Here is a 14,331-nt window from a genome sequence, read left to right as displayed (position 1 = left end):
CGGACTTATTTTCTGAGTATTATTTTAATGACAGTTAAAGGCAGTTATATTGACAGATGGATTTATCCTAATTCTACTATTACTAAGCAGGTTGAAAGTTTTTGAACTGGCTCATGAACCAGTTTCATGATGTACCTGGGTGCAATTTCATTTTGACTGAAAATGTTTTCCTGTTTCATTTCTCACTGATCTTCCTTCCTTTCCATTGTGTTAAGAAAGTGACCAAGTGAGAAACAATAACAAATGTTTCTATTTAGAATCATAACTTATATTGGCCATAAATCACATTTAAATTTGCCTATATGAATGCAGAAATTCAATAGAGCTAATTTCTTATTCTTCCTCTCCATCAGACAATAAATTAATTTTTGTGAACCTACTATGTGAATAGTGCTGATCAAAATTCTGTGTTAATTTTGCAGGTGATGGAAGTTAAAGGACAAATGATCCATGTCTCAGAATCAAATTCTGTTTTATTCTTGGGTTCTCCATGTGTGGACAAGTTGGATGAACTCATGGGACGAGGGCTGCATCTCTCGGACATCCCTATCCATGATGCTACCCGAGATGTAATTTTGGTTGGTGAGCAGGCAAAGGCCCAAGATGGCTTGAAGAAGAGGATGGATAAATTAAAAGCAACTTTAGAAAGAACTCACCAGGCCCTAGAAGAAGAGAAAAAAAAAACAGTGGATCTTCTATATTCTATTTTCCCTGGTGATGTAGCCCAGCAATTGTGGCAAGGGCAGCAAGTGCAAGCCAGAAAGTTTGATGATGTCACCATGCTCTTTTCAGACATTGTTGGCTTCACAGCCATATGTGCCCAGTGTACCCCCATGCAAGTAATCAGCATGCTGAATGAACTGTACACAAGATTTGACCACCAATGTGGATTTTTGGATATTTATAAGGTAATGGGGTTTAGTTACTTATATATAAATACTTTTTAGTAGTAAATTGTCATCTTCATTAAATTACAAGCATACAATCTATTTCTCTTTTAAAACTTGATAGTAAATTGTGGATAATTTTAATTTAGAAATATCAATATTTATACAGAATACAAGTATTTCTGCTCTATGAGTAAACTTTCATTATGAGTTGATTTATACTATTGACATAGCTAACTGTGAATCATGATATTGCTCAGTAAGGAAAAATTCTATAGAACTAGTACTCTAAATTCATTATTATCAAAAATAAATAAATAAACTTGCTGAAATCTAGGCAACTTTTAACCATATAATTAGTTTTTCCTAAAGAGTAGGATTATGATGTAAAGTAAAAGTTTTATATTGGCAGTTAAAAGGAAACAGCAATTTATGTTAAAACATGCATTGCATTGTGAGTTAAATCATGGTTAATCGGTATTTTGCTCTTCACTGTCAATTAATTGAGGTCCCTCTAATTCTGAAAGAATACATGTAAATATTCTAGCTATTGTCCAAATAACCAATGGTTTTTAGTTGTAAGCACCTTAATTTTCCAAGCTACTTAATGGAAGAGTTTTGAAAATGTATACAAGTCATCATATGTTAGTCTAATTTGGCAAACTCCTTATTAATTTCTTATTAAAATTATAGCAATATTTTGAGTGATTCAGCTTCATGTCTATGTATTGAATAACTGTAACTTTACATAAAATTTCACATGGATTGCAAAATGTCAGGGTGCATGGCTTTTTGTTTTTAATATGGAGGACAGCAATTACTTTTAGTACAAACAAACTAGTGAATTTTAGATTTTTTTTTCTTCTTTACTAATCATCTACTACTAGACTTCTACTTCTTTCATAGTATGATCTACACATAAACAGATTCAGAAAGAATCTGTTTCACATTTTAGTTTCATATTATGATCCAGAGGATATTTTCATTTAGGTGTATCCCCTTTATGGAAAGATGTTCACTAGTTCCATTATGTATGATATACAACCAGTGTTAAATATTTTAGAAAGCCTCTTCTGAGTGGTAGACCCTCAGTGTGACATATGTATGAGGGATTTGCTTTGTTATACAAAATAAGAGTTTTTATAAATTATATTTAACTTCATTATAGTTTATTTTTATGTAATTTATGGCATAGGCAGCCAAATGTCTGGTCCTAAACCAGAGACATGATGAGTCTATCACTGTCAATTCCAGAAGAGAGAGCAGATTGTCCTGAATTTCCAGCACTCTTTTTCCTTCAGACTTTGGGCACTATTTTTTTTGGCCACCCTGCTTGCGGGATCATAGTTCCCTGACCAGGGATTGAACCTGCATGACAGTGATAGCATGGAGTCTTAACCACTGGACCACCAGAGAATTCTCCAGACTTTGGGCACTATTGCACCAAGCTCTGCAACCACAATCACTTCGTTCTAAATCATTGATTTGCAGTGTTAGTTTCCTTCAGCTAAAGTAGTCATATGTTTTTGTGGCTCTAAGTCTGTGCAACTAAATGAGCATGAAAAATAGATTCTTTTCTGGCAAAACATGGAAATCCCTGATTTAAATATAAGTATCAGTTTGGCTTTGAGAAAAGAAGAAATGTGATATCTTCTGAGGGTACAAAAACAATTCAAGTTTTAAAAATACAATTCATTTTACAGACATCAAGTCTTCCTTCCCTGGAGATAAGCTAGGACACCTCACAGAAAAAGAAAATCTGTGGGAATATACTGAATGACTTCAAATTTTCCTATATGTTATTAAACTGATAAGGTTCATATAGTTATAAATAATTATCAGCAAGTTTTAAATTACATAATGGATCTACTCATTCTCAGGTACTCAAGACTCTGCTTTCCATATTTCATATATATATTGAAAAGTAAACAAAACAGGTTCACAGATTCTCTTAAACTGAACTTTCTTATGAAATTTTAGCAATAAATTATAAGGTAAAATGATACCAGAGCCAGGTGTGTTTTTTTAATTGAATGTACGATTCTTTAAATCCTATAGCACTTTACAGTTTTCAAAAGTTTCATACATATGATTTTATACAGTACCACAGTAACCCTTTCTTTACCCCATCCCAATTTTGCCGCTCCTCCGTTCACTCTCCCCATTGGTAACAACTAGTTTGTTCTCTATATCTATGATGTCTGCTTCTTTTTTGTTTTATTCACTAGTTTGTTGTATTTTTTAGATTCCATATGTAAGTGATATCATACAGTATTTGTCTTTCTCTGTCTGACTTATTCCACTTAGCATAATGCTCTCAAAGTCCATCCATGTTGCTACAAATGGCAAAATTTCTTTCTTTTTATGGCTGAGTAGTATTCTGTTGTCTACATATACCACATCTTTATCCATTCATCTGTTGATGGACGCTTAGGTTGCTTCCATTCCTTGGCAATTGTAAATAATGTTGCTAGCAACTTTGGGGTGCAAGAATCTTTTTGAATTACTCTTTTTGTTTCTTTTTGATATATACCCAGGTGTGGAATTGCTGGATCATTTTGTAGTTCTGTATTTTGTTTTTTGAGCAACCTCAAAACTGGTTACTGCTGCACCAATTTACCTGCACAGTGGCTGCACCAATTTACTTTCCCACCAACAGTGTAAGAAGGTTCCCTTTTCTTCACATCCTTGCTAACACTTGTTATTTGTTTTCTTTTTGATGATAGCCATTCTGACCTGTGTGAGGTGATATCTTGTTGTGGGTTTGATTTGCATTTCTCTTATGATTAGCCATATTGAGCATCTTTTCATGTGCCTGTTGGTCATCTGCCTTTCCTCTTTGGAAAAATGTCTATTCAGTTCTTCTGCCCATTTTTAATCAGGTTGTTTGCATTTTTGATGTTGACTTTTATAAGCTGTTTATATGTGTTGGATTTTAACCCCTTATTGGTCATATCATTTGCAAATATCTTCTGTGTTCAGTAGACTGGCACGGAGGGAACATACCTTAACATGAAAAAGGCCATATATGAAAACCCAACAGCTAATGTCATACATTATACTCAATGGTGAAAAGATGAAAGCATTTCCTCTAAGATCAGGAACAAGACAAAGATGTTCACTCTCACCACTTTTATTCAACATAGTTTGGGAAGTCCTAGACATGACAATCATAAGAAGAAAAGAAAATAAAAGGAATCCAGATTGGAAAAGAAGAAGTAAAACTGTCACTGTTTGAAGATGTCATGATACTATAAATAAAAAACCTAAAGATGTCACCAGAAAGCTACTAGAGCTCATCAATGAATTTGGTAAAGTTACAGGATACAAAGTTAATATACAGAAATCTGTTGCATTTCTATACACTAACAACAAAATATCAGAAAGAGAAATTAAAGAAACAGTTCCATTTACCATGGCATCAAAAAGAATAAAATACCTAGGAATAAACCTACCTAAGGAGGTAAAAGTCCTGTACTCGGAAAACTATAAGACACAGATGAAAGAAATTGAGGATGACACAAACAGATGGAAAGATATACTGTGTTCTTGGATTGGAAGAATCAATATTGTTAAAAGGACCGTACTACATCAGACAATCTGTAGATTTAATGCAATCCCTATCAAAACACCAATGACATTTTTTACAGAACTAGAACAAATAATTTTAAAATTTATGTGGAAACACAAAAGACCACAAATAACCAAAACAATCTTGAGAAAGAAAAATGGAGCTGGAAGAAACAACTCCATAGCTGACTTCAGACTATACTACAAAGCTACAATCATCAAAACCATATGGTACTGGCACAAAAACAGGCACATAGATCAGTGGAACATAATAGAGGACCCCGAAGTAAATTCACGCAGTTTTAGTCAATTAATCTGTGACAGAGGAAGCAAGGATATACAATGGAGAAAATATATTCTCTTCAATAAGTGGTGCTGGGAAAAATGGACAGCTACTTGTAAAAGAATGAAATTAGAACATTCTCTAACACCATATACAAAGATTAACTCAAAATGGATTAAGGACCTAAATGTAAGGCTGGATACTATAAAACTCCTAGAGGAAAACATAGGCAGAACATTCTTTGACAGAAATTTCAGCAATATTTTTGGGGATCTATCTCCTAATGTTAACAAAAGCAAAAAATAAACAAATGGGACCTGATTAAACTTAAAATATTTTGCACAGCAAAGGAAACCATCAACAGAGCCAGGTATTTTTAATGTATCTCCAATACTGGTGTGTATATGTATCTGGTATGATAGGTGTATACGGTGGCTTTGATGTTTACTCAGGCTTATGGAGGTTGAAAATGGGGGATCCAGACCGGGAAACACAATATGTGCTGAAGCCAGAGTAATGATATGGCCAGAGAGAGGGAAGGACAAATAAAGAGAATATTACCCTTGTTTAGGATAAAATGAAGTATCAATACATTATGATAACTACATTAGGAGGTATATAATTTAGAAATTCTCAATCTGACCAGCCTAATTTAAGGTTTCTAATTATTGTAATCTTTCCAGCTTATTTTCTAGAATATTTACACAGTGCTATTTTATACCAAGAGCTATTTGCTAAAATTTTAATTGCTATTGAAAAAATCCCAAAGGTGACAGAATTTTTTTTAAGGTTTATAAATCTGCTGATTTTATAAAATTCATAAGTATTTTGTTAGATTTAAAGTATGTGTAGAACTTTTGGTGGAATAATTATACCACAGAGATAAAAAGGGATAACTCACTTTTGTTTTATGTTAGAAAAGTGAAAGGAAACCAAGTAAAGCTGAATGTTAAGAAAAAAGAACTAGAGAACTAGAGAGAGGGCCTCACAGGGGGCATTCAAAGTCTGTTACATGCAACAAGACTCCAGTCTCTAAATTTATTTGTTGCCCCTCTCTTGATCATCTTATTATCTCATGTTTTCCTATCATAAGGGATATGATGCAGTGATGAATTATAATGCCAGAATTTAACAAAATTAGGCCATAATAAGAAGGTTCTGCTAAAATAATCAAGCTTCCTATAAAGTAGGAGGTTAAGGAAGATGCTGTATATTTTACTGTGCATATTGCAAGCATTGAGAAAATTAGTCTTTAAAAATGCTTGACTGGCAAGATGTTACAGGTGTATGACTGCTAAATAAGAACAAGGTAAATTGAAGGAAGCATGGATTATAATTTTGATCTCATAATTAGAAAAGCAAATATTCAGCAAATAGTCAACATAATATATTATATAATATTTTGCTTCTCAGGTTTTATAGGAGGTAGAGAATAAACAAAATAAAGAACAAGTAACCCTAACTATTTAAGTCAATTGTTTATAGATAATAATAAATAATAACTAAATGTAGTAATAATAGTATTGGATGTTGAAGCAACATAATGTGAGTTTTGCCTCATTTTATATTTTTGTCTTTGCCAAGCCCTTTAGTTTGAAATAGAGGAGAAGTAAAGAGGACGATGAATCTTTCTCCATGCTCCTCTTATTGCATTCAGCCAAGGCTGCAGTTTCCCAGTGCTGTCTTAAATACACTCCTTATAGCTCTCACCTTTTCACCTTTAACACTTTCTTAATTTCCCTCCCGTTCTATAAACTGTAAAGATAAGATTAGCACCTGGTGTATAGTAGTAAATGGACATGTTAGTTGTCATTTTTTTCTCAGATAGGTACATTTGGACATATGGGAGTGTGTATGTATTATGTGATTATTTTGTATGTTTTTGTATGTACATAAATAAAGTGTACTCAGTGCTTATTAGAAAAGAATAAAATATGATCTCATTTAATACTCCATGACTAACATGTGGACTTGTTACATTATTTCCATTTTCAGATAAATAATCTAAATTTCAGAGAAGTTAAATAATCCAGATAATATTGCTATTGAATCAGAATTTGAACCGACACTTGTCTGATTCTAAAATCTCCAATTTTCCCACAAGTTTTAGGCTGTGGAAAAAGATCTAGACAAAGATCAAATAATAGCAAAAGTGGAAACTGTTTCAAAACTATTTTACGTGATCAGTAACTATAGTTGTACTGTCAAATGATAAGGAAAACACTATGGCAACATAACCCAATTCCACTCCCATCTCTTGAGTCACAAATAATTCAGAGTTCTGAGAAGCTGCATCTTTAAAAGTTAGGGACTCTCCCATTTGCCATACTCCCTTTTTGTCAGAAACTAGCTAGCATCTTCTCCCTTAATTTCTCTTATGGAGAAGTAGTGTACCAAGGAAACAGTGGGATCAGTGATCCCAAGTGCAGGCAATAAGGAGTATAATTTTAAAAGAATGAAACAATAAAAGTTGATATTTTTTAAAATCACCTTGGCCAGGCAACTCTAAAGCATGTTAGTAATAAAATACTTTCCTCTCTTGGGGTGGGAGTAGAGAGGCATTCCCATCACAAACTCCAAACCTGGTTTACAAATGTTTGTAGAGTTAAACGCTGAGTATGAGTGTCAGGCTTGGGTTGGGAAGAAAGAGTAGAAAGACAGGATGGGGCAACCAGGACATGCCAGGACCAGAATTTTGTTAAATCATGGAATCTGATGTTGAGATCTAAAAACCAACAACACAAAGTTCATATTGGCAAGGGAATACAAGTATTGTAAGTCCAGGTGGAAGAGCTGAGTCCAGCAAAGTAGGAAGGAACAGAAATCCAGGCTCACTCTTAGGGAATGCAAGACCTTGGGACTGGACACAAAGATTATGGGAACTGGATACCAGGTAACAGGTATGAAGATAGGCATCAGGACAAGCTTTGATGGGAACTAGCATCTTTTCCCTGGGCAGGAAAGACTTGGAGTCAGAGGATGCATACAACCTCCACTATAGAGTCAAAGGGAAACCAAATATGGCAACCTCAAAGGAATATAGAGATGTCTGCTGAGCTTTTAAATTCTAAAACAGTAATTAAACCTACAGAGAAGCCAGAGTTATCAGGTTCATTCTATCCACTCTTGAAAATAAATTGACTGTATTTGGGGTCACTCTTGGCATGAATAAAATTTGAAAATTGCTGAACACCTTGAGTTCTGAAAATCTCAAAGACCAGTGGAAGCACTTTGTTGACTTTACAAGCTCAAAACCTCCATAAATACAATACCAATAAAGGGCTAGAAAAATCATTAAGATCATGTATCCACTTAATTTATATAAGTAGATGTTTAATATCCATGATGGAAAGGTTTATGTATAAGGTGATCAGAGTTCAGTTTTGAGTGAACTTGTTAATATCACAGGGAAACTGAGAATCAGGCAAACTCTTTGGATTCAGACATCTTGGTGAAGACCACTTGGGCTTTGCACAACTGATATGCTAGCATTTTGTAAATTTGATAAGGACCTCTTTCAGACTTGAATCTCCATCTTTAACCTCCCTGATAAGAGCTGAAAGCAGATGTTTCTCATATAAAGTTACAAGGCTACAGAACATTATGCCTCAAGAAGTTTGATTTGTCTTAACATTTGATCAGTATGGAGTTACTAAAACCACTGTTCACTGGACTTCAGCCAGGCTTCAGAAAACGAAGTAGAATGTCAAGAATATCCTTTCAGTGTGAATTGAGGATTTTGCAGAAAAAAACAAAATGAAATGCTTCCTTTCCTCCTCATCTTGCCTTATGATAAAATAGCACTTTAAAGTACTTAGGTATTAGGTTATTCTTAGAATTTTATAAATATTTATATATTTTACTCCATTTTCCAGCAATAAATACCAGTTCCATTTAGTAAAGAGTGACTGGTTCATTTTCCCCTAAGATTTACATACTTTCTGCTTCATTGATCAGTGCACACTTTTGAAATTGAAAACTACTAAAGATTTATACTAGTTCTTTTTAGTGGCTTCCATCAATGTCAATGCCATTTACTTTTGCAGCTATATTATTGGAAATAAGGTAACAGTGTCTTCTAGTAAGTCTAGAAGAGAGGAACTTCTGAAGTAAGATAATCAGTTCATTTATTCACTCATTCAATAAACATTTATGACTCACTCATTTGACAACAGGGCATGACTCTCATAGAAGCCTACAGAATGTTTTGGAATTAGTAATATATATATATATATAGGGGTATAGTTGCTTTCCACTGTTGTGTTAGTTTCTGCTGTACAACAAAGTGAATCAGCTGTATGTATACATATATGCCCTCCCTCTTGGACCTCCCTCCCACCGCATCCCCATCCCACCCATCTAGGTCCCCACAGAGCACCGAGCTGAGCTCCCTGTTTTATACAGCAGGTTCCCACTAGCTATCTATTTTACATGTAGTAGTGCATATATGTCAATCCCAATCTCCCAATTCATCCCAACTCCCCTCCACCCTGTGTCCACATGTCCATTCTCTAAGTCTGCATCTCTATTCCTGCCTTGAAAATAGGTTCCTTAAAAAACTAAAAATAGAACTACCATATGACCCAGAAATCCCACTACTGGGCATATACCCTGAGAAAACCATAATTCAAAAATTCACATGCAACACAATGTTCATTGCAGCATTATTTACAATAGCTAGGGCATGGAAGCAACCTAAATGTCCATCAACAGAGGAACGGATAAAGAAAATGTGGTACATGTATACAGTGGAATATTACTCAGCCATTAAAAGGAACAAAATTGGGTCATTTGTAGAAACGTGGATGGAAGTTACAAATATCATACATTAATGCAAGAGAAAAACAAATATTGTATATTAATGCATAAATGTGGAATCTAGAAAAATGGTACAGATGAACCTATTTGCAGAGCAGGAATAGTATATTTTTAACACAATTTTAATGAGTAGAAAACTAATTTATATTCTTTAGAAGGAAGGTGAAAGTCAAAGATAAGTGTTTTGTTCTGATAACTTTTGTACTGGGGGGATTATATTGTCAGTTTCAAAATACCATAATGCCCTAAAAATTAACTGACAATGGTTTTGTCTCATTTGTAGTTTTTCTTTTGTCAAGTGCTTAGGCTGGAGATAAGAGAGAAAAAGAGAAGAGAATGTATTCTTCTCCACATCACTCTCATTCCATTTAGCTAAAATTGTGGAATCCCAGTGCTATCTTAAGTACATTATTTGGAGTTCTCATCTTTCTACCTTTAACCACTTATTTTATCTCTGTGCTTCAGTTGCACCACCTGTAAATAAAGAAAAAATTATCTATGTTCATAGTTATTTTTTTAAGCTTTTAAATTAAATGAATGTAAAAATGCTTGTGACAGTGTCTAGTCCATTGTAGTAAATGTAAATGTTAATTACCCTTTCTCAAATAGCTGATCTGAGCATATATGGTGAGTGGTTGTATGTTTTATATGTATATGCTGATATGTCCATGTATTTGTATGTATATAAATATTGTATAGCCAGTGCTTATTAGAAATAGATAAAATGCTTATTTCCTTAGGTTCATTTTTCCAGGTTATTAGAATTACATCTTATGCCAGAGAAAACTGTGAAGGCAGAGTAGGGAGAAAGGTAAAAAGAGGAGGCAAAAAAGATAGCTCCCTGAAATGCATTATTTATGTCATCTTCACTGGGTCCTCATGGATCCTCATTCTTGAAGATGGATCCATATTCTGCCTTCATAGATCATTTTAATCTGAATAACTTGTTACAATATGCAATTTATGAAGATAACAGTGTTTCTTAAAGTAATATTGGATTGTGCAAGATCTATGACCAACACTGTGAAGCTAAAGCTAAAATGTTTATTTTTTTACACTCTAATATGACATCCTTCTGTATTCAGAGAACATTTTCTTTTAGTGTTGTGACAAATTCTGAAGACAGTTAGAAGGCTAAAGCAATTTGGATTGCCAAGCAGAAATCAAAATTGATGAATTTCTTGCTGAATTTAACGAAGTGCTTTGGGATGTTGTTTTTCGTCTGTATTGATTTTCAATTTTCTTTCTTTTATTTATAGGACTTCTATTAAATATTTTACAGAGTGGTTAATAATACCCAGTGTTTCAATTTTGAAATGAAGCTTGGTATAAGTTTTTTAACCTTGATATTTCTGCATAATTTTATATTATTTTCGTTATAATTTTTTTTTATTTTTTTTATTTTTTTTAAGTTGAGGTATAGTTAATTTACAATATTATATGTTTCAAGTGTGCAACAGTGACATAATTTTTAAAGGTTATGCTCCATTTATAGTTATTCTAAAACCTATTCCCTGTGCTGTACAATATATCCTTGTAGTTTATTTATTTTAAACATAGCAGTTTGTACCTCTCAATCCCCTATCCCTATCTTGTCCCTCCATCATTTCCTCTCCCCACTGGCAACCACTAGTTTGTTCTCTATATCTGTGAGTCTGCTTCTTTTTTTGTGATATTCAATAGTTTGTTGAACTTTTTAGATTTCACTTATAAGTAATTTCATACAGCATGTGCCTTTCTCTGACTGACTTATTTCACTAAGCATAATACCCTCCAAGTTTATCCATGTTGTTGCAAGTGGCAAAGTTTCATCCTTTTTTGTCCCTGAGTAGTAAGTAGTCCATTGTGAGATTATATATATATATATATATATATATATATATATATCACATATATATAATATATATAATCAATATCCATTCATTATCAATATCCATTCATCTGATGATGCACACTTAGGTTGCTTCTATGTACTGGTTATTGTAAATAGTGGTGCCATGAACATTGGGGTGCATATATATTTTCAAATTAATTTTTTTTTGCTTTCTTTGGCTATATACCTAGGAGTGGAATTACTGGATTATGTGGTAGTTCTACTTTTAGTTTTTTGAGGAACTACCATACTGTTTTCCACAGTGGCTGCAGCAATTTACATTCTTGCCAACAGTGTACCAGGTTTCCCTTTTCTCCAAAGCCTCACCAACATTTGTTATTTGTGGTCTTTTTGATGATAGCCATTCTGGCAGGTGTGAGGTGATACCTCATTGTGGTTTTTATTTGCCTTTCTTTGATGATTAGCAACGTTGAGCATCTTTTCATGTCCTTGTTGATGATTTGTATGTCTCCTTTAGAAAAATGTCTATTTGGGTCTTCTGACCATTTTTTAGTCGTTTTTTGTTCGTTTTGTCTTATTTTCTGCTGTTGAGTTGTATGAGCTGTTTATATATTTTGGATATTAACCCCTTATCATTATTTGCATATATTTTCTCCCATTCCATAGGCTGTCTTTTCATTTTGTCAGTGGTTTCCTTTGCTGTGCAAAAGCTTTTTTTTTTTTTTTGTGGGTTTACTCCTTTATTTTCTGGATATGAAGAATTACATTGATTGATTTTTGTAGTACCTTTTTAAAGATATAATTCATGTACCACACAATTCACCCATTAAAGTGTAGAATTCAAGGGCTATTAGGGTATCCACAGATGTCAAAAAAACAGCACAATCAATTTTAGAATATTTTCATCTCCCCAAGAAATGCACCCCTTAGGTATTGCCTACCAATGCCCCTATGTCCCCCTGACCCAGGCAAACACTAATACACTTTCTGGATGAAAAATCTATGTATTTGCCAATTCTGGACATTTCATATAAATGGAATCACAGAATATGTGGTCCTTTGTATTTGGATTCTCTCATTTACCATAAAGCTTTTTTTTAGTTGTAGTAACATACACATAACATAAAATTTATCATTTTTACAATTTATAATGCACTTAGTGCATTCACATTGTTGTACAATCATTACCATTATCTTTAGAACTTTTTCATCATCCCAAACAGAAGCTCTGTACTGATTAAACAATAGTTCCCCAGTATTCCCTCAAGCCCATGGTAACCACTATTCTACTTTCTCTCTATGAATTTACCTATTCTAGGTACCTCATATTAGTAGAATCGTATAATTGTTGTCCTTCTGTCTGGCTTATTTCAATTACCATAATGTTTTCAAAGTTTATCTATGTTGTAGCATGTATCAGAATTTATTTTTAAGACTGAGTAATATACCATTGTATGTATATGCCACATTTTGTTTATCCATTCATTGGTTGATGGACACTTGTGTTGCTTCCACCTTTTGGTTACTGTGAGTAATGCCACTATGAACATGGGTGTACAAATACCTGTTTAAGTCCCTGCTTTCAATTCTTTTGAGTATATATCTAAGAGTGGAACTGCTGAATCATAAGTGCTTCTATAAATTTTAGAGGAACTGCCATAACGTTTTGCATAGCAGCTGCACCATTTTACACTCCCGTAAGCAATGCACAAGCATTCCAGTTTCTCCACGTTCTTGCCAACATTTGTTATTTTCTGTTTCATTGATAACAACCATCCTAATGGGTATGAAATTATATCTCATTGTAGTTTTGGTTTGAATTTCCCCAATGATAAATGATGTTGAGCATCTTTTCATATGCTTATACTAACCATTTTTTGTTAGATACATATTTTGCAAATATTTTCATCAATCTATGGCCTGCCTTTTCATTTTTGAATTATGTTTTTGTTTTTTTTTTTGCGGTACGCGGGCCTGTCACTGTTGTGGCCTCTCCCGTTGCGGAGCACAGGCTCAGGACACGCAGGCTCAGCGGCCATGGCTCACGGGCCCAGCCACTCCGTGGCATGTGGGATCTTCCCGGACCGGGGCACGAACCTGTGTCCCCTGCATCGGCAGGCGGACTCTCAACCACTGCGCCACCAGGGAGGCCTGAATTATGTCTTTTTTTGAGAAGTAGTTTTAAGTCTGTATTTTGTCTTTTAATCTTGTCTACGGTTTTTATTTTATATTTTTTAATAGATATTTATTGGAGTATAATTGTGTCACAGTACTGTGTTAGTTTCTGTTGGAAAACAAAGTGAACCAGCCATATGCATACATATGTCCCCATTCCCCTCCCTCTTGAGCCTCCCACCCATCCTCCCTATCCCACCCCTCTAGGTCAGCGCGAAGCACTGAGCTGATCTCCCTGTGCTGCACTGCTGCTCCCCACTATCTGTTTTACGTTTGGTAGTGTATAAATGTTGATGCTACTCTCACTTCGCCCCGGTTTCCCCCTCCCACCCTGTGTCCTCAAGTCCATTCTCTATGTTTATATCTTTATTCCTACCCTGCAACTAGGTTCATCAGTACCTTTTATTTTATTTTTTTTTACATTCCACATATATATGGAATTAGCATATGGTATTTGTTTTTCTCTTTCTGACTTATTTCACTCAGTATGACAGACTCTAGGTCCATCCACCTCAATACAAATAACTCAATTTCGTTTCTTTTTATGGCTGAGTAATATTCCATTGTATATATGTTCCATATCTTCTTTATCCATTCACCTGTCAATGGACATTTAGGTTGGTTCCATGTCCTGGCTATTGTAAATAGTGCTGCAATGAACATTGTGGTACCTGTCTCTTTTTGAATTATGGTTTTCTAAGTGTATATGCCCAGTAGTGGGACTGCTGGGTCATATGGTAGTTCTATTTTTAGTTTTTTAAGAA

At 34.3% G+C, this 14,331-nt stretch overlaps 1 protein-coding gene across 2 annotated transcripts in view; it reads left to right on the top strand.

Moving 5' to 3' along the window:
* GUCY1A2 (guanylate cyclase 1 soluble subunit alpha 2) overlaps positions 1-14,331 on the top strand; it is a 426,391-nt gene that overhangs the window by 211,463 nt on the left and 200,597 nt on the right. For both annotated transcript variants that reach the window (XM_029206851.1, XM_029206852.1), the window contains exon 5: positions 423-908. In XM_029206851.1, coding sequence (XP_029062684.1) covers positions 423-908 — 486 coding nt within the window. The remainder of the gene's footprint in view (positions 1-422; positions 909-14,331) is intronic.

This window comes from Monodon monoceros, unplaced genomic scaffold, assembly GCF_005190385.1.
Source record: "Monodon monoceros isolate NGI ecotype Baffin Bay Population unplaced genomic scaffold, NGI_Narwhal_1 Super_Scaffold_7, whole genome shotgun sequence".
In the NCBI taxonomy this organism is placed as follows: domain Eukaryota; kingdom Metazoa; phylum Chordata; class Mammalia; order Artiodactyla; family Monodontidae; genus Monodon; species Monodon monoceros.
Note: the sequence above shows the minus strand (reverse complement) of the source record. Positions and strands in the feature narration are given on the sequence as shown.